Source organism: Columba livia, chromosome 1, assembly GCF_036013475.1.
Source record: "Columba livia isolate bColLiv1 breed racing homer chromosome 1, bColLiv1.pat.W.v2, whole genome shotgun sequence".
NCBI lineage: Eukaryota > Metazoa > Chordata > Aves > Columbiformes > Columbidae > Columba > Columba livia.
This window is the reverse complement of record NC_088602.1, coordinates 189521781-189542544: the sequence shown is the minus strand read 5'-3', so window position 1 is coordinate 189542544 and position 20764 is coordinate 189521781. Positions and strand designations below refer to the sequence as shown.

The 20764-nt window shown below is 38.0% G+C and overlaps 1 protein-coding gene across 9 annotated transcripts in view; it reads left to right on the top strand.

Moving 5' to 3' along the window:
- GRM8 (glutamate metabotropic receptor 8) overlaps positions 1–20764 on the top strand; it is a 355903-nt gene that overhangs the window by 207281 nt on the left and 127858 nt on the right. For all 9 annotated transcript variants that reach the window (XM_065048889.1, XM_065048888.1, XM_065048885.1 and 6 more), the window contains one exon: positions 16799–16999. In XM_065048889.1, coding sequence (XP_064904961.1) covers positions 16799–16999 — 201 coding nt within the window. The remainder of the gene's footprint in view (positions 1–16798; positions 17000–20764) is intronic.

Below are 20764 nucleotides of genomic sequence, written 5' to 3'. Positions count from 1 at the left end.
CTACTATTAAAATGTTTGAAAGGGACCAAGGTTCCCACCACCACTTTCCATCAGTAAACATTTTTTTTTGTCCTCTCACTGCCACAGAGCTCCAGCCTTATGTGAATGAGTGAAAAAGTCTTGGTTATACAAATCTCACAATAAGTGATACAGTAGTCACAATAGAAAGCATTCAGTGTGGCAACACTAAATGTATTGTACCCCTGTCTATGCAACTTGTACTTAAAGATGCAGACATCTTACACGATGAGGTCAAATCCAGTAATATTTTTCATGCAAATCCATGTTATTTTCTGTTTGCCTTGAACTGTTCTTAATCACCTCAGGACTTCGAGAGAAATCAAGAAAAGGCCCCACTGTCAGAACCCTTGTTATCCAAACCTGCCTTTTGTGTCTGGAGACAAGGTGAGAGGGAGGTAATTCTTCACCTGGGGAGGCCCCATACCCTCTCCCAAATGAGCTCAATCTAGACTGTTGTGGATTTCCACATGCTCATCTGCATGAGCATGTGCACTTCTATGCATACATATGTACATACACACTTGAGATGGTTTAGTAACTTTGGCTAAGACATTTTTGTCACAGTGGCATCTGGATATTGAATCACGGGATGTTTCAGGTTGGAAGAGACCCCAGAAGGTTTCTAGTCCAACTTCCAGCTCATGAACTTCTGGGTGACTCTGGACTTTATCCACTCAAGTTTTGAGAACCTCCATGGGTTGAGAGAGACTGTTTATCTTCTCTGGGCAGCCTGTTCTACTGCCTGAGCATCCTCATTTGAAAAAAGATTTTGCCACTATAAAACTCTCGTTTGAAGTTATGCCCATTATGTCCTGTCCTTGCATCATGCACCATTGTGAAGAGCCTGGCTCTATCTCCCTGTACGCATTGTGGTTTGTTGTCTCGGGACTTGATTCCAAAGCTGCTTCTCAAGGCTGAACAAAACCATCTCCCTCAGTCTTTCTTCACAGGCCATTTGCTCTGGCCTCTGGAGCATCTTGGTGGCTCTCTGCTGAACTTGCTCCAGTTTATTGATATATTTCTTATATAGAGAGGCTCAAAACACATTTACACATCTAATGTAATGGTGAAACACTTAAAAGATTTTGTGGCTTTTCCCACCAGTTTGTACATTAAAGGCTATGATACAAGTTACAAGAACAAGGAGAACTGAAACAGCCTTGGTAAAATGAGATCAAATTGCACTTGGAACATGAACTGCACAAGATTGTGTCATTCTGTGAAGAAGTTTTGATTTCTCCAGAAGTGTACCTATAGTTGTAAAATGTGTTTTAATAAAGTAGATGGGAGCATTTAAATTTTGTTCAAGATCTGGTAAAAATTACTTTTGACTAGCCTTAGGATACTATAATAAGCTTATAATAATAAATGGTTATCACAGGCAGTCTTTTATTTCAATGTAAGAATCAGCATACCTAAAAAGTCATGTCCTTTTTTATTTGCTTTCAGAGTGTATGATAACAAACAAGTAGGTGATCACTGTCTCAGTGATCTGTGATATCTACAGACTACTAAAGATGTGCTTTTTTGGAGGTACATATTATCAGTAGAAATTACCGATGAAAATAAAACTCCAGGCTTAGAATACCATTATAAGATTGTACAGTCTGAAGACTCACTGTGCTCATAACAATTCATGCTAAGAGCTTTGCTGGTTTAGGTATGTCAAATATGGCAATGTGAGTGCATCCTATCAAGAGAAAGCCTATGCTTTAACAGTACTTTGCATATTTATTACATTATTACTATCAGTGCACTAACACCTAAAGGAGAAATTTAATTCCTGAGAAAGTGCTTAATCACTAACACTTTTAAGGAAAAGGTGAGAATCAGATGTCTATATTTTGTGCTAAACTCAGTGTAAATGTGGTATACTCAGATATATTTGTTTGATCCATCCCCTGTGAGGAATTAAGCTTGTTTCTACTGTGAATTCTAGATGGCCCTTGACAGAGGGGAAAGGCCTCAAAATGGCTCTGTTTTTAGCTGTGTGAAATAACAGAACTTCAGATACTTTGATAAAGTTTTGAGATTTGAAGTTGTTTATGCAGTTAAGGATGTTTTTGACTACTTTTTAATATTAGATGCCTAAATTGTACTGTAGGGACCTTTATACTTTTCTGGGTGTTATTTGTTGCTTAGTCACAATCATCTTGTTCAGCACTATCTAATTTAGCATGTCTCAGCCAAGATAATTCTCAAATTTGCTGCAAAAGCTTTGACAGCATATCTTCTACCCCCCACCTCCAAAATACCATCTCCAGATGAGTCGCTTCCTCCTTTCCCCTCCACTCTTTGCAGATACTTTTCCTGATTCAGACAGAGGGAGCAAACAGATCAAATTAATTCTCTGCATCTGAAACGGACAGCACTGTCAATGGGGGAACTTCTCTTCAAGATTGTGATTGCCACTGTTTTGCCCCAGTGAGGATGGGATATGTACAGCTGTAAGAATGCTGCCAATGGAGCATGTACAGTAAACCTGCTAAAGGAGCAAAGCCCCTTAATGTCCCTAATTTAACAATGAAGCCAATCAGTTCTAATTACTATGTGATTAAGGAACTAGCTATCTTCTAGGCTCTGGGAAGAGTAGTGTTTGTGGGCAAACTATCTTTCTGGTTTAGACTGAAATTCCCTTCCAGAAGCCAATTGTCCATGTCCTGTTCATGACATCAAGCAGTCCATTAATTAGCTGCTTAGTTCTAATTTATCGTGCTTTTAGATTTTTCAGGTGCTGAAGAAACACCTTTAATTAGAATAATGGGGAAATTACAGACTTTGACCTATTGAAAAATCTTGTGTTTCAGCCATTGTATACATGGCTTGTAGAACAAAGTGATATTTTGCCATCTCCAGAAAATCACGTAGTTTACTTTGACAGTAATACATGATAAAATTATAGCCTAAAGCAATTCAAAGTTATTGAACTCCCATTTTCCATTCTGACCATCAAAAATTACCTTTTGTCTTACAGGAAAGTGAAAAATTGAAACAAAAAAGTATTTAATTTTCTATGACATTTTAGCATTTTTTTCCTACTGGTTACATCAGTGAAATCAGCTATTTTTTTTCCTCATCATGCCCTACTTCTTGCAGTGTGATGGGATCATTAAAATGGGACACAGCAGGAAGTGACAGTGAATAAGGCAAAAAGAAAAGTCAAAGCAATATTTTCTTCAGCTTTTAATATTGTAAAAAGTTACTATTAGATCTTTTTATATGCTTAAATTGGTAGTTGTCCTTTTGCTGTGAAAATAATTCTTTCTTTCCCTTCCTTTTCAGTTGCAGTTGAAAAAAATCCTCCCACTGTTTCTTCCTGAAAAAAACACTCTGTTTCCACATATGAATTCTGTCATGACTACTGTCTTGTCTGGGTCCAAAAATCTTCTATTGGAAATTTGATATTGTGAATACAGACCCAGCAGTAACTCATAGTGAAATTATTTTAATATTTATTATTACACTTATTTTTATTTTACATTGATTTTCATTGCATTTGTCTTCAAATCTCTTTTCATAATTGCCTTTTAGCAGTAGCAGGCAGCCCTGTATATTAATCTAAACATGACGTATAGTCTCATAGCTATAGTCCTTGCAACAACCGTAAGAAAACACAACAACTGAATTTTTTTTCTGCTGCATCTGAGTGTCTATCCCCATAGGAGCTTACTAACCAGTAGATAATATGTAAGATACTGTTTTATACTAGCAATAGGCTTTATCTGAGGGCTGCAAAATTGTCACGCAGTCTTGCAGTAAAATGTGCTTAAAAAGCATGGCTGTGATGACAGAGTAAGAAAAGGACAATAATACAGACCACCATCAATGAGCAAGAAGAGTGGGATGAGCGAGCTGGTGGCTGAGGGAATGTCAGGTCTTGGGTTAAGGTCGTAACACCTGGGAGTGAGTGGATGGAGTATGTGGATACAGAGAAGCTAAATAATGGAGCAGAAACTATTCCAGTGGAAATGCTGGACACCACAGAGAGTTTACCCAAGGCATGCATTGTTCGTTGAACTCTGTTTAAATTCAAGATTAGCAAAGGACTCATCTTCCATAATATTAATACTAGTTCTCCAGGAGTTAACTATGTAGTCCTACGTAGTCTCAACTAGTCACACAAGAAAGTCAGTTCAAGATTGAACTTTAACTTGTTTTTTTAAATGCTTATTTTCAGAAAGGCTGAGTGAGTTATATTCTGAAACTTCCTACCTGTTGTCCTTGGAGACAAAAAAAAAAAGAGCTTTCTTTAGATTAGACAGTTAACTCTTAGATCACTAGAGCTTCATGAGACACATTCTGCCCTAAGCAACTAACTGCAAATAAATACAAGCTGATGAAAGCTCCCTTTCGGGAGCAACCAAATTCATTCAATACTTGACGTGAAATCATGACGTCAAAACACTCAGTCTAAGTAGGAATTCACAGTACAGTCCAAATCTATATTTAAATTCTCTGCATAAACAAGCTATCAAATATTAATTGCAGAAGTGGCCCTGATGGGATGTTGCTGTCCCTTAGCTTGCAGACTTCAAGCCAAGCCAGAGCAGACATTCATCACACATGATCCTCTTTTGATGCAGGAGCAGTAATTCAGCCAAACTCTCTGATAATCAGAGAAGGGACTCCTACTTAAAGCTCTTTCAACTGGCTCAGCTGAAGAGGCTTTAAATTCTTACAAAGGATTAGTAACAAGTAACTATGGATAGAAAAAGGAGCATAATAATATCTGATACTTATGTTTTCTCTGGTAAAAAGCTGACTATGAACCCTTCACGATCTAAATGAGTCCACTTTCATGGAGCTTCTCATCAAACTAAAGGAAAATACTTAAACCTCTAGTCAGTAGTCCCTAATATGACAGTTCAGATGTTGCAATATTTTTGTGAAATCTTGCTCTATCTTAATTCTTTAATCTCCACATAGACTCATGTCAAAGAGTGGCCACAAATACTTAAGAAAGTGATGTGCTTGGATACCTCTGTCTGTTTATACTTCCAACAAATGCTTTGAAATTGCAGGAAATACCTTTCTTAAGCTGGTTCTTAATGAAGTTTGTAACTAAAAATAATACTGCTGAGGACAAAAGTCCCTAGAGTTTCTGGTCTGAAGCTTAAAGTTAAAAGATCTCATGCTCAATAAGCAAAGGATTTCTGTACATACTGTTGCTATGCGCTGAAGGTCCTCTGAGATTAAATGCTAACAGACAAAGAATAAATTCAGTTGGTTGTACTGAATCTTTTCTCTTGCTGACAGCCATTGCTATAGGCTGTGCAGTTATACAGTGAAGTCTGCATTAGAAGTGCTTGCAGCCTGTGGGGTTTTAGGGCAATATCAGTTATTTCCACCTATGTGCTTGGACTAGTACACTAGCAATTTCTTCCCATACTTCGAAATACCCATGGGTAATCTGTAGGTGTATGCATACTCACCCTGAGATCTGAAAAGATGCTCCTTTCTGTTTGTTTGTTTTAATCTTGAGAAATTCAGTAAAATATTCAATTTTCTGTTCGTACTAACACCTACCTACATACTGTTGCTATATTGAGAGATTAAGAAATGTAGTACTTCTCCAAAATTGTGTGTTCTTGTTTATCATACATAAGCATGCTAGGCTACTGGAGTGCAGGACTGAATTCCCTGACATGTTTTTGGATCCCAGCTATGAAATGAACAAGATACACAGCAGTGGAAAATTTTCATAGACTTTATAGCAGCTGAAGTGGGATGGCAATTGAAAATTGCTTCCATTATTCCATTCTTTTATCTGCTGTTATTAATAAAAGCATTTATATTTGCAGGTACAGAAATTAAAGGTAGAATCAAAAAGGTTGAACTAACTTTGAGAGTTAAATTTTGAACATTTAAAATGTTTTTGATGAAGTCATCCTTAAATCTGTGTTAGCAAATAATAAGCAATTTTTCTCCATCATCTTTATGTTATTTTGTTTAGAAAGCCCAAATAAAACTTTTGACATGATTTAATTAAGACAAACACATCTCTTTTTGTAACATATTTGAAACTTCCTTTCCTGATTTTTTAAATTTTGTCAAAAATCAGTAAAATAACATTCCTCATTCACAAATCTAGTTGACAACTTTACAGGTTGAAATTTCCTATTTTTGTAGAATTTCATGAAGAATAAAGAATGATAAAACTCATGGATTTACATTTGAAACTGAATTTTGTTTTTTATTATATACCAATAGATGTAAAAGAAAATCTTAAATCTGACAAATATAGGAAGTGAACTTCTGCATTAGAGTTTTTATTTTTATGAGTAAGCAAGATAGAAATGAATAAAGGTTTAAAAAAATGAAATACTGTAGTAAGAATCAAGTCAACTACTTTACATTAATAAGTATTAAAACTAGAAATATAGAGGAAAGAAAGAGGCACTACTAATTCTAAATTATATATGGTAGAAAATTTGCAGAAGAATAAGACTCAGGCAAAACTGAGATGTCAATCTCTGGCTCCAATGCCTTTTCTAAAACAAAAATAAAACAAGCAAGAGGAGACTTGAGTGATATTTAAATGACTAGGTAAATATTTAGGAAACCTGCAAAATGCATGGAATGAATTATAAAGAAAACTTTGGAAAATTTGACAGTAGTTTGCCCTCTGACATAAAACCTGGAGAAAATCTGACAAAATCTGTCATTATATCAAATTTATTAATTGCTGTGGATCTTTGCTTAGTACTTAGATCCTAAATAGTCTTTTCCTCTTTTATCTAAACTTCTACAGTGTCTTCCTCTTCTTTTCTGCAGGTATTTCTGGAGTTGATATGTGCTCTCAAGTTGTCAGATGTATTGTAGCTAGAAAGTGAACCAGTACAGGTGAATGGGTCTCTGCCAGAGCACCATTTTTAAGAGGGCAAGTGTCCTCTTGCAGTAACATTGGTAATAATCTGCCTGCAGTTTCAAAGCTGCAGCCTGTTGATAGCAAGGTCATATAACTTTTTAAAATGTTATACCCAGCTTTGAGTTTTGTTCACACTAAATAATAAATATTCCTACATGGGCAATATATTGAGACTGACTAGTGAAAGAAATATTGCTTATCACACCATATTTTTGATACAACTTTTCTTTTATAGTCATAGTGTGCTTCTTAGTGTGGTTGGCAAAAACAATACCCAGTGGTGTCTCCTTGTTATCTGAATGAAGTTATTACTGTTTAGCCTAACATATACATCACGGCAAATCTTGAATCAGCAAGGTGGTATTAACATTTTACACAATACCGCTGCTGTTAGTTGTTGTAGACGCAGGTTTTAAACGCTTGAGAGTTCTGAATATCTGTGTTCTCCAACTCTATACACTGTTTCAAGAGCTATAATTAGGCAATATGAAGGCATTAACTAGAAAAGGGAACATTTTTTCACTCTACTAACATTCAAACTGTTGTTAGAGGGTCTCTCAAAGCACAGAAACGAGGGAAAAAATAATCTACTAGCAATGCAACTTCAGTTTGTTTTTCTAAGTGAGAACACTCTAGTAAATGTCACATATAGTAGCAGGAACAAAAAACCCCAATATCACTAGAATAAAGGTTTAATTCCAATTTGATATATGCTATTGTGCATTTGTTCGAAGTGTTTTGTTGAAACAAATTTCCGATTTACTGTGAAGGTCAGGAAAAGTGTTATGGCATTTCCAATGAAAAATGTTTGTGGGCATGGACAGAATTTTTAAGGTACTTCATTTAAAGAACCAGACAAACAAAAAAGGTAATTTCTCATTTATGGTGATGTTGAAACATATTCACTTACAGGAAATGATCATTTTGCTGTCTTAAAATCTCCATATTATTCTAGGAATAGAAAAACTGTTTATTTCTCAGACTTTTGCTAATTGGTCTTGCTGTCTTACTTTTTCTTTTGGTGTTTGTTTTTTGTTTGTTTTTTGTTTGTTTTTGTTTTTGTGTTTTGTTTTTTTGGGGGAAGCTGGCACAAAGAGGCATAATCCCAGAAAAATGATATCAAATGACAGGTCATTAAAACACAAAACCATGTTTGTCACTTATTGGAAAAGAGCAGTCAAACTGCTTCATTTCACTACCATTGCTTCTACATTCTCTATTTTCTTTTTGGAATGGCTGAGAAAATTGATATAATCCTTCACTTCCTCTCTGAATTGCTTCCTAAACTGACACCATACTATTACAGAGGAGCCACAGGTTCTGTGATGCTCTCTGCAAGCTAACTCATGCACAAAACAAGCACCACAGTTACTATGCAGCTATTATTATAGCAAACTCCACTCCCCACTATAAAAATATATCATCCCCTTAAGTTTAGTAAAAGAAGACTATGATCTTTACTACTTTATTTGCTCGTAGCAGACTCTATAATGTGTGAGGAAAACAGCTGAATAATCGGGAAGATTTCAATGGGAGCAACATATGCTCCTGGTGCTTCCTGCTGAGCCTGCTGAAATAGCTTACAGTTACAAACTCCAACTTTCTGTGGAGAAAGTGTTACTGCAAAGATGGCAAGTTCTATCCAGTTCTGACAAATAGAGGACTGTCATGCCTGAACTGAAAAGTAGTGGGAGCCTGCTTACAAATTATTGTGATTCAGTTGTGATTGTGACTGGCATGCACAGAAAGATCAATCTCAACACAATGATATTTATCTTTGATTTTGTTTGCTTCCAAGTGCAGCTTAAGTAAAACTGTTTTATGAGCCAAGTAATGGGGAAAAATAATTTAGCTGTGAGTAAAGAATGTGAATTGTAATAGTGAACTGAAAAAATGTTACTAGATATTGAAGACCCAGGACTGCCGAAACAGAAGTTTGGGAAAAAAACCAAGACTTGCACGGATGCACCAACTGGCTTTAAGCAGTACTTATACACAAGCATATATAATGAGAGCAGGTAAAAGGAAACAATTAGAATAAAAGCTATTAATGAGTAACCATTTTGCCTGTTATAATTTACACAAATATATTTATTGTAATTTTTCTCCCCCCCCTCCCACCCCCCCATTACTTGCCCACCTATTGTTACGCAGAAAGTTTTCTCCCCTTATTTAAAGCACAGTCAATAAAAGAGCTGATTTGACACTCAACAAATGCAAGAGGGTACAAGGACACAGAAAAGTGGCAGGAAATGTGGAAAGTAGGGAGGAATACAAGCTCTTGCAAAGGGTCTTTCCTTGACAGTGACAAATCCACATTTAGGAGATTTCTGGCCCTCCTACAGTAGGACTCATGCCACTACTAAGCCAATTGTTCACATTGCTGTTTCCCAAATGAAGGACAAGACATGCAAGTCTTGGGTTTTTTCGTAAGCTTTTCTTTTTTCCTGATAAATAGTGATTTTGACCAAGATTACCAACCATAAGATACATGTATCAAGTGATAGCAAACATAGAAATAAGTGACATAAATTAGCATAAATGGAATCTAGAGTTCGTAGTTGAGTGTTTCAGGCAGACATGGAATGTTAGTCCATTGATAGACTGTGGTGGGTTGACCTTGCCTGGATGCCAGGTGCCCACCAAAGCCACTCTATCACTCCCCTCCTCAACTGGAAAGGAGACAGAAGATATAATGAGAGGCTCATGGATTGAGATAAGGGCAGGGTGATCACTGAGCAAGTACCACCACAGGAAAAGCAGACTCAACTCAGGGAAATTAATTTAATTTATTACCAATCAAATCAGAGTAGGATAATGAGAAATTAACCACAAATCTTTAAACACCTCCCCCTCGCTTCCCTTCTTCCTATGCTAAACTTGTGATTTCTCTGCCTCTACCTCTTGAGCAGCGCAGGGGGATGGGGAATAGGGGTTGTGGTCTGTTCATCACATGTGGTCTGTGCCACTCCTTCCTCCTCAGAGGGAGGAATTCTCACACTCTTCCCTTCCTCCAGTGTGGGGTCCATCCCATGGGAGACAGTCCTCCATAAACTTCTCCAACATGAGATCTTTCCATGGGCTGCAGATCTTCATGGGGTGCATAAACCTGAGTTTATGATAATTATTGTGTCAAAATTAGGATCCTATTCCCAGGCACACTTCATCCCCACACCAGATATCTCTGTTCCTCTAAACTATGGACTTCTGTCTCCCAACGCTGTCCAGTGCCCAAACTTTCTCAAAGCCCGCACCCTCACATGATTGTTCCAATATGAAGCTCTAATCAACTGTTGTATACAAGGTCCCTGACTTCAACCTTTGGTCTTCAAGATTTTAACTAGATAAATGGTTTGGATTCTTGAAACTATAGAAATAATCAGTGTAGGCTGCACTTTTACATAAATTGCTTTCAATAATGCTAAATGGAAACAGAAAGATTTGTGAAAAAACAGGAATGGAATTGCTCAGAAATGTTAGGTGAACTTGCAATTTCCAGAAACAGGTCAGTTAAATAAAGAAATATTTGTTTCCCTGTATCACGAGTTGCAAACCAGGTATATCCATTTGACTTATTTGGAGTTTTTTGAATTCTTAAGAGAATAATATCTAGGAACTCTGCTCTGAAGCTCTCCCATTGCCATGGACTTACACGTGCACAGAAGTTAGTTCTACTTATACTTTAAGATCATCATTAAGAACGTGATATCTAAAACTTAGGTGAATTATGTAACATTTATCACCTAGTAGATTAGTCTCCTGTTAGTGAGATCAGCAGTTTATGTTTTGATTGTTTAAGCTAGTTGTTTGTATCCCACAGTTGGTATCATCATCCATGTATGAATTAATTATCTTAGCCATATTATTCTACAGGAATCTTTATTTACTTGCTGTATGCTGTTACTAAGTTTTTAACTAATATACATTTTAATTTATTGTTGTAAAGGCCTAATTTATCTTGATTATATTTCCTGAAATTTCTTGATTCCCATTTCTCACCTGAGGAACTGACAATGTCACCTGCTTCATCTTCCCTCCCAGGCCAGTAGTCCCATCCACATCCCCTTATTCACCTAACCTACGTCTCAGCTTCCTATTGTTTTTCTCCTTATCTTTTCTGAGGCATAGCTGAGCAGGATGCACAATTATTCCTGCAGCATAGGAACTGTAAAAACAAAGGAAGAAATGGCGAGAAGGTACGGAAATAATAAATCCTGCAACACTCACGTTTGTCACTCTTGCTCAGGAAGTGCAAGAGTAGTTGGAGCAACACTTCCACGTGTACAGCTCTTATAGGATCATTTAGACCCCGCTAGACCTACTGTTTACAAACAGAGAAGGGCTGGTGGGAGATGTAGTGGTTGGAGGCCGCCTGGGGCATAGCAACCATGAAATAATAGAATTTTCAATACTCAGAGATGCAGGGAGAACCATTAACAAAACCTCTACGCTGGACTTCCGGAGGGCAGATTTTTGCCTATTCAGAAGTCTAGTTCAGAGCATACCCTGGGAAACAATGCTTAAAAACAAGGGGGCCCAGGAGGGTTGGACATGCTTCAAGCAGGTGGTTTTGAGTGCACAGGAACAGGCTATACCAGTGTGCCGAAAGGCTAGCCAGCGGGGAAGACAACCGGCTTGGCTAAACAGGGAGATTTTGAATGAAATCAGAAATAAAAAGAGACTTTACAGACTGTGGAAAAAAGGGCTGGCTACTTATGAAGAATTTATGGAAATAGCTAGATCATGCAGAAAAAAGATCAGGGAAACAAAAGTGCAATTTGAAGTTAACTTGGCCAATTCTGTCAGGGATAATAAAAAGTCCTTCTTCAAATATGTTAATAACAAAAGGAGGGGCAAGGAAAACCTCCATTCTCTGTTGGACTCTGAAGGAAATATAGTTAAAAAAGATGAGGAGAAAGCTGAGGTACTTAATACCTACTTTGCCTCAGTTTTTACCAGTAAGACAGGTGGCCCTCAGGACAACTCATCTCTGGAGATGGTTGAAAGAGATAGGAAGCCAAATAGGCCCCTTGTATTCCAGGAGGAAATAGTTGGTGATTTACTGAGCCATCTGGATCCTCACAAGTCTATGGGACCAGATGAGATCCATCCTAGGGTGATGAAGGAGCTAGCAGAAGAACTTGCCAAGCCGCTCTCCATCATCTTCCAGCAGTCCTGGCTCACTGGGGAGGTCCCATATGATTGGAAATTGGCCAATGTTACCCCAGTCCACAAAAAGGGCTGCAGAGCTGACCCTGGCAACTACAGGCCTGTCAGCCTGACCTCGGTGCCTGGCAGGGTTATGGAGCAGATCATCCTGAATGGAATCACACAGCACCTTCAGGATGGACAAGGGATCAGACCCAGCCAGCATGGGTTTAGGAGGGGCAGGTCCTGTCTGACCAACCTGATCTCCTTTTATGATCAGGTGACCTAGCTGGTGGATGAGGGGAAAGCCGTGGATGTGGTCTATCTGGACTTCAGCAAGGCCTTTGACACTGTCTCCCATAATACACTCTTGCAAAAGCTGGTAGCCCATGGCTTGGACAAGTGTACTCTACGCTGGATTAAGAACTGGCTGGAGGGCCGGGCCCAGAGAGTGCTGGTGAATGGGGCTGCATCCAGCTGGCGGCCAGTCACTAGTGGTGTTCCCCAGGGGTCAGTGTTGGGTCCAGTCCTGTTTAACATCTTTATTGACGATTTAGATGAGGGGATTGAGACCATCATCAGCAAATTTGCTGATGACACCAAGTTGGGAGGGAGTGTCGACCTGCTGGAAGGCAGGAGGGCTCTGCAGAGGGATCTGGATAGACTGGAAAAATGGGCTGATTCCAATGGGATGAAGTTCAATAAGGCCAAATGCTGGGTGCTGCACTTTGGTCACAACAACCCCCTGCAGCGCTACAGGCTGGGCGCAGAGTGGCTGGAGAGCAGTCAGACGGAAAGGGACCTGGGGGTACTAATTGACAGGAAGCTCAACATGAGCCAACAGTGTGCCCAGGTGGCCAAGAAGGCCAACGGTATCCTGTCCTGTATCAAAAACAGCGTGGTCAGCAGGACAAGGGAAGTGATCCTTCCCCTGTGCTCTGCATTGGTGAGGCCACACCTGGAGTATTGTGTTCAGTTCTGGGCCCCTCAGTTCAGGAAAGACATTGAAGTGCTGGAGCGGGTCCAGAGAAGAGCAACACGACTGGTGAAGGGACTTGAACATAAGACCTATGAGGAGAGGCTGAGGGAGCTGGGGTTGTTTAGTCTAGAGAAGAGGAGGCTTAGAGGTGACCTCATCACTCTCTATAGCTACCTGAAGGGAAGTTATAGCCAGGTGAGGATTAGTCTCTTCTCCCAGGCTGTTAGCAATAGGACAAGGGGGCATGGGCTTAAACTCTACCAGTGGAAATTTAGGCTGGATATTAGAAAGAAATTCTTTACAGAGAGAGTGGTATGGAATGGCCTGCCCAGGGAGGTAGTGGACTCGCCGTCCCTAGAGGTTTTTAAACTGAGACTGGACATGGCACTTAGTGCCATGATCTAGTAAACGGACTAGAGTTGGACCAAGGGTTGGACTCGATGATCTCTGAGGTCTTTTCCAACCCAGTTGATTCTGTGATTCTGTGATTCTGTGATTTCTGTGCTCATTCTAGTGTTCCCAAAAGAGATTTCAAATGTAAGAAGTCAGGAGCAGTTGACAGTCCTTCTGGGTTACTGTTACACCTCTCCTAGCTCTTCTCTAGCCCTAGATGATAAAATTAATGCATGTGTCTATGTATTTTCTCCATTGGTCAGTTAAAGACTTGACATCTTGCTAAAATTTCCCACAAGCTTGCAGTTGTCAATAGCTGGATTGGAAGACCTACTGGAAAGCACCATGATACATTTCTCTGGGTTTCCTTTATGTGCACATCAGAATAGGGATGGACAGTGTGAGCCCAGTTCTTTGTCTCAGTTCTTTGACATGCTGCCAGACCATGGGGGTATCAAATGCCCAGATTCAAGAACTGGAAATATCTCTTTTTTTTTTTTTTTTTTTTGATAAAGACACAGACAAGTTTTTCCAGAGGAAAAACTGTAGTTTAAGAAATTGAAGTGGTCATTAAGAAAGCACTAAAATGTTTCTATTATGAGATAAAAAAAATTTTTATCTTTCAAGTCACCACTGTGTGCAGAAACATGACTTTTAGAGCTCAGATTCAAGCTGTAAATGAAACTGTTATTACTTGATATACAAGTCTGAAGAAAAATTATAATCATGTTTTCCAAATGTGTGATATTATCTCTGTAGTAGCTGACCATATTTATGGCTTAGGCAATATGCATTATTTTACTGCTATACATTAGCATTTATTTATGGCAGTGTAATGTAATTTAAGTTGATGAGTTCTTGTCATCTTTATAAAGTATTGTTTTATACATTTGTGAGTTCTAGAAAGCGAAGATGAAAAAAACCCTCAAGACTACATAGTTCTTTTTATTTATTTATTTCGTTATTGATTTTTAGTTATGCAAATCACAGAGACTTTTCTTTTGCTTCTCTATTGCCTTATCAACTTCTGGGTTTGTCAGGTTTAAAACTGATAATTCAGTGGTGTTCATCACTCTTTTGTATGTAAGGAAACATATTCAATCCTAGTACTTTTTTCTCTGTAATTTATAAGAAAAATTAATTTATGAACATATATCTGTAAAAGGTAAAGGAGGTAAAATGTTATGCTGTGGAAGAAATCTATGCAAATCCAATGTGTGTTTAAACTTTATTACAATATAGAGGAGAGTGATACTGATTTTTTTCCCCTTTAAAAACCTGTGCCACTTAGTACAATGCAGTTGCATAAGTGTTTGCAACTTAGTATTTCCTACAGAAAATTGTTCTCTGTCTTTCACCAGATGCCCACCCTTCAACATACACATCTATTCATCTGATATGTGAGCAGAATTATATTTAGCTTGAAAATTAACTTGGATTTATCTCCTTCAAACTCCTCCTGTCCTGCCCATCCTGTTGAAAGGATGAGGAAACTCTGGGGAGCACATACAGGTTATTGGGTGCTGCGTGCCTGCAGCAGTTCTGTGAACCCTGTCCTTCACTTGTTGTCTAGCAGTCTTAACAAGGAAGGAACAATCAAGGTAGGGATCCTGAGCTCTACCCGTCACTTACTGTTGGAAGCTATTTCCCATGTGAAATAAGTTAATAAAGTTACAGTATAATTAAGCCGTATTTTATATTTTCTTTTATCTCTTGGCAAAGCATTGCAACTAATTGTGTAGTTTTTAGACTGTGAAAACTTTCTATGTTTGTTTATTTGCAATAGAGTCACACTATTTTGTGGTTATTTGGCAATCATTAGATAGTGTGTCTTGAAAAGTGTCTAAGAAGTTACTTGGTAACAAATTGCAAAAATGGGTTATATTCTTTCCTCTCCAAATGTTTAACATGTTTCCAAGAGGCAGTGATTTTTTTTTTTTTTAACCATTTCCTTTGGAGAAATAAAAGTACATCATGATTTTTTGAAGCTGTCTATCGCTCCCAATGCTCAGGGATGTTTAAAGCACAAAACACTACTGATTGTCAGATTACAAATTGATTCATATGATATCATTGTAATGTGAGACAGTGGAACTGAAGTGCAGCAGGCAAACAGAAGAAAGGCTTCTGAGCAGACTCCCTGGCTTTTCTTTTCATGTCCTATGGACTTGGGACTTGCATTCATTGTTTAAAGAAAGATCTTGCATGCAGTATTTTTTCACACATAAACAATGAGATTTTAAAAATTTGGATACAACAAAATTGATATCTTGAACTGATAAAACCCCATGTTTAGATTAAAAAAAAAAATATATATATATAGACTGTCAAAATAAAAAAAATAGTACATAAACTTTTGTTTAACTTCTAAATATTCTTAAATAATGTGAATAAATTATTTTCAAACTGATTGAGTTGTTAATCTGTTCGATAACCTAGATATTTAATTTTGTGTTCACTGAGTCAATGGGAACTTTACTGTATATTTCAGCAAGGCAGAATTCATCTTGAGATCTGCAGACCCTTCTCTTCCTTTCTAAATCAATTGAAATTAGTAGATGAATTCCTTCTATACAGGACATTGATTTTTGTGTTGGTTGTCTACTTAAAACATGATTTTCCTGAAATTTATTTTCTATCTTCTCTACTCAGTACTATAACCTATGAATGTAAAAGGTCCTCTGGATTTGAACATAGATGATTAATGCGTGCAATTCCCATAGGATCAAAATTTCATAATGTATTGATTTGCTCTGTATTTCCTCTGAAGGAAAAATGTCCCTGTAGGAAATAGAAGACAGTACATGATTCCCAACGTGAAGCATAATTCACTAGTAAATGCAGGAAAAAGTCCCAAAATAAGCACTTTTCAATATGGAGACAGATGGCCACGTCACTTGGCAAGCATTCAGCTTTTTTTCCCTGACATGTTTAAATAAACTTTATCAAACAATAGACAGGGATAAAAATCAAGGTAGCCTTAAATTTGTCTAAAACAGAATAGCAGGCTGCTGTAGAAGTGTCCTATAAATAACAATAAAGAGGTGTTGAATGAAAGTCAATAATGTGGAGCGTATTTCTACTGGATTGTAGAAATATCTATATATATTTCTTTTTCTTGTGATGAAATGTTCTGTCCTCTTTCCCAGCTCAGAACTCAGCATATTGTTTATATACCTGGCACAGTGTACAGTGATTAGAGACAAACCCAGATGGCCGTATTTTTCCTTGTCTTGTTTATTTAGGTGATGGATAAATGAGTCCCAATTTTACCTATCAATCTGACTGTAATTATTTATGTTCTACTGTGAATTTTTGCATGCAAATACTCATGCATGTACACACAAATACAAACAGAAGTAAACTGACTCTTTCCCTTTCTTCCTCAGGCTTAGAAAGAATTGCAAGAGATTCAGCCTATGAGCAAGAAGGAAAAGTTCAGTTTGTAATTGATGCAGTATATTCCATGGCCTATGCACTGCACAACATGCATAAAGATCTCTGTCCTGGATATATTGGTCTGTGTCCGAGGATGAGCACAATTGATGGTAAAGAGCTACTTACTTATATCCGGGCAGTAAACTTCAATGGTAAGTTACATGTACTCTTTCCACATCTCCCCCACCTCCCCTCTCCAGCTTTTTTCTTTCAATGTTTCAGAAGCAACAAGATGTGTTTTCTTCTATATAAAGTGCTTTAAGGCACAGTGGAAAACAGGATTAGAAGCAATTCTCATTTAATCAGAACTGTGAGGTTTTCCCACCTGCTTTGAAACCTCAAGTGTGTTTTTTGTCTTAACATTAAGCTGCTCCCAAAAGAGGCAGATGTTAAAATAATCTGTCGATCAAAATATTCTGGTGAAAAGCTGCTATTATAGAAACAAGTTGAGGACTCATGCAGTCCTACTGACAGATTAAAATCCTTTGACAAAGGTTGTTTATGTTTTTGCAAGAGAATGAATTGAGAAAAATACCCTTTTGAAAATGGCCTTCTGAAATCACTGTTAACAATTTCCTTACAATAGTGAATAGTGAGGATTTGGTTTTCAATTTGCATATTTGAATCTCAATTAAAACACTCACTAGCAGTTCCAACTTCTTTTTCATTTCATTGTTTTTCACTTGGTGATTTAGTGAGCTTCAACAAAACTGCAATATATATTTTTAAACACTAGTACATAATATTCTGTGCAGCTGGGATCTGCCTGCTGGGGAAATGTCATTACAGATGCTTATGCTGTTAACAGTAGAGGCCAATAAAGAACAGGATTAGTTTATGAATGTAGAATTACAAAGGGTAGAAACTACCTGATCATGAAATAAAGTTCCTGAAAATATACATTATTTTGTGAAAGTCAGAATTATTGTAGACTGTATTTACCATTCTTTTACAAAGAAATGGAACAATGTTCTTTGTCGTGCTTTGTTGTTCTTTTATTTTTTTCCCTTTACATGATGGTAACTCACATTCTAGACATGCCCTCTAACTATATAGAGAGAAACACTGTCTATCACAATTTATTCCAATGACCTCAGCTGCCAGACTTTTTGAAAAAAGCACAAGGTCATTTTGAATTTAGCTTCTGAGTGGAAGCTTTTTTTTTGCTTTAGGTAATGTACCAGACCTTCTGGTTGGTATGAATGTTGGCTGTAGTTCACAGTTTTTTCCTCTTCTAAACCTTTTTTATTCCTATGCAATTTTCATGAAAAGGGAATCCCTGTCACAGGAATATAAAGATAGAAGGAGTTTAAATGATTCTTTAATGATTTTAAAGAAAACCTGGAGCAAAATATCTTGCTGGCAAATGGGAAATGTTGACAAAGGTGGGCTGCATATTGTAAGGTTTGCAGTGATAATTATCTACATTTCCAGTAGATATTCTTCTGGGTCTATGTCATTAAAGCACAAAGAAAGTGATCTATTTTCATTTTGTGAGCATGAAAGTTTAGAGTAAAAAGATAAGCTGTACATTTTGTATGAAATCTTTCTCTGCCTGGATTGTTTCATCAATACATGTCATGATTTCTCTGGCTAAGTATTGCAACAAGGGGAGATGAAAGAGTGGGATAAAGTAGTTTGGACACTAATGAAAAAGTATCTGCTTTTGAACTAGTAATTTACTGAAAGGGGTGGAAGGAGGCGGGGGGGGGGGAAGAAAAAAAAAGAGAAACATTTCTGTGAGGTTAGCTTTCCATCCCATGGGATCTGTTAACTCCTCCCTGTACTTGGCTAGTCCATATTATGCATAGGTGTACCAATTTTTCAGGTGCATTATATGCCCAAATATTTCCTTCTTTTTGGGTCGTGCATTAGGAGGCATAAGCAGAGTACTGTCTATAACCCTTTGCCTTTTCCTGTTAATCCCAAATTCCTGTTCCTCAGGACAGCACTGCCACGGTATCTGGTTTGGTTTACGTAGGTAAATACTTACACAGATTCACAGAATCACAGAATGTTAGGGATTGGAAGGGACCTCAAAAGATCATCTAGTCCAATCCCCCTGCTGGAGCAGGAACACCCAGATGAGGTTACACAGGAATGTGTCCAGGTGGGTTTTGAATATCTCCAGAGAAGGAGACTCCACAACCTCCCTGAGCAGCCTGTTCCAGTGTCCTGTTACCCTCACTGAGAAGAAGTTTCTCCTCATATTTAAGTGGAACCACCTATGTTCCAGTTTGTGCCCATTACCCCTTGTCTTACCATTGGTTGTCACCGAGAAGAGCCTGGCTCCATCCTCATGATGCTCACCCTTTATATATTTATAACATTAAAGAGGTCAGCCCTCAGTCTCCTCTTCTCCAAAGAGACACAACTCCCTCAGCCTTTCCTCATAAGTGAGATGCTCCACTCCCTTAATCATCTTTATTGCCCTGTGCTGGACTCTCTCCAGCAGTTCCCTGTCCTTCTGGAACTGAGGGGCCCAGAACTGGACACAATATTCCAGATGTGGTCTCACCAGGGCAGAGTAGAGGGGAAGGAGAACCTCTCTCTACCTACTAACCACCCCCCTTCTAATCCACCCCAGGGTGCCATTGGCCTTCCTGGCCACAAGGGCACAGTGCTGGCTCATGGTCATCCTGCTGTCCACCAGGACCCCCAGGTCCCTTTCCCCTACGCTGCTCTCTAATAGGTCATTCCTCAACTTATACTGGAACCTGGGGATTGCTAGACCTCCTGTGCTGGGACTTGATAGTAGTGCCGTCTGTCAATTTTGACGTGCATCCTAGGTTCAGTCATTAATAATGTAGCGTATTAAAAGTGATCTGACAGATGAAGGGAAAACCTGACTTTCACAGCTGTTCAAGGTAGCATTTTTCTCTACTAACAATCACAGGATTGCAGGATTGCTGAATTGCTGAAATTGGCAGAGACCTCTGGAGATCACCTACTCCAACACACCGCATAGATCAGGAACAGCCAAATCAGGCTACTTAAGACAATGTCCATCCAGGTTTTAAATATACAGAAGGATGGAAAATCCAAAATTCTCTCTGAGCAACCAGTTCCAGTATTTTATCACCTTCCCAGCAAAAAAAAAAAAAAAAAAAAGTTTTTTTCTTAAGCTTGAAGATTTTTTCCTGTCTTTAAAATTAAGCCTCTGATTTTCAAGAAGATACAAATTTCTAAATCAAGAAATAACTGGCATTTTTAAGATAGGCAGTTTTACTTTTTATTCATTATCAGTTTCCCCACATGATTCTACCTTCATGCATATTAAACCAAATTCTCGCCTCTCTTAATTCAGTATATCCTCCTTAACTAAGGTAGTAGTGAGTGGGTGCAAGTCCAATTATTATGCTGTCACATTCAACTTAGTGGGTCTCACCTCACAAAGTATGACCTGCACTATGGACACCATTGTTCATTATGGAGGGGGTTTGCAAGGGGAAGAAATCACACATATTTCTGTTTATTGGAGTAACTGTTTTGCTTTTGATTGCAAATAATAACTTTGAAATGCATTTATTTTTTGTTTACTCTGTTTATTTTTATTTACAAATTATGAAGAAGATTTTTTCCCCTGAAGGATTCATCTGTGTAATATTCCATGACACCATCATGACTGAAGGGTGATCATAACCACCAGCACACAGTGTACTGATGTAATTGATATGACATTTGTTTCTGCTTAGATATTCTTCTACTAGTTATATGTTATATGTAGAAAATCTCACAGTTCAGCATGATTTTGAAGGGGAAATTTACTTGTACGTGAGATTTGACTTACTGCTGAGTGTAGTCTTCTGTTTTATTATCACCTGTGTTTTTCTTAGGACAGCTAGCAAAGTGTGGTGTCTAAAAGCAATTGCTTTTCATTTGTAATGGGCAGTTTAATAATTGATTTAATTTCATAG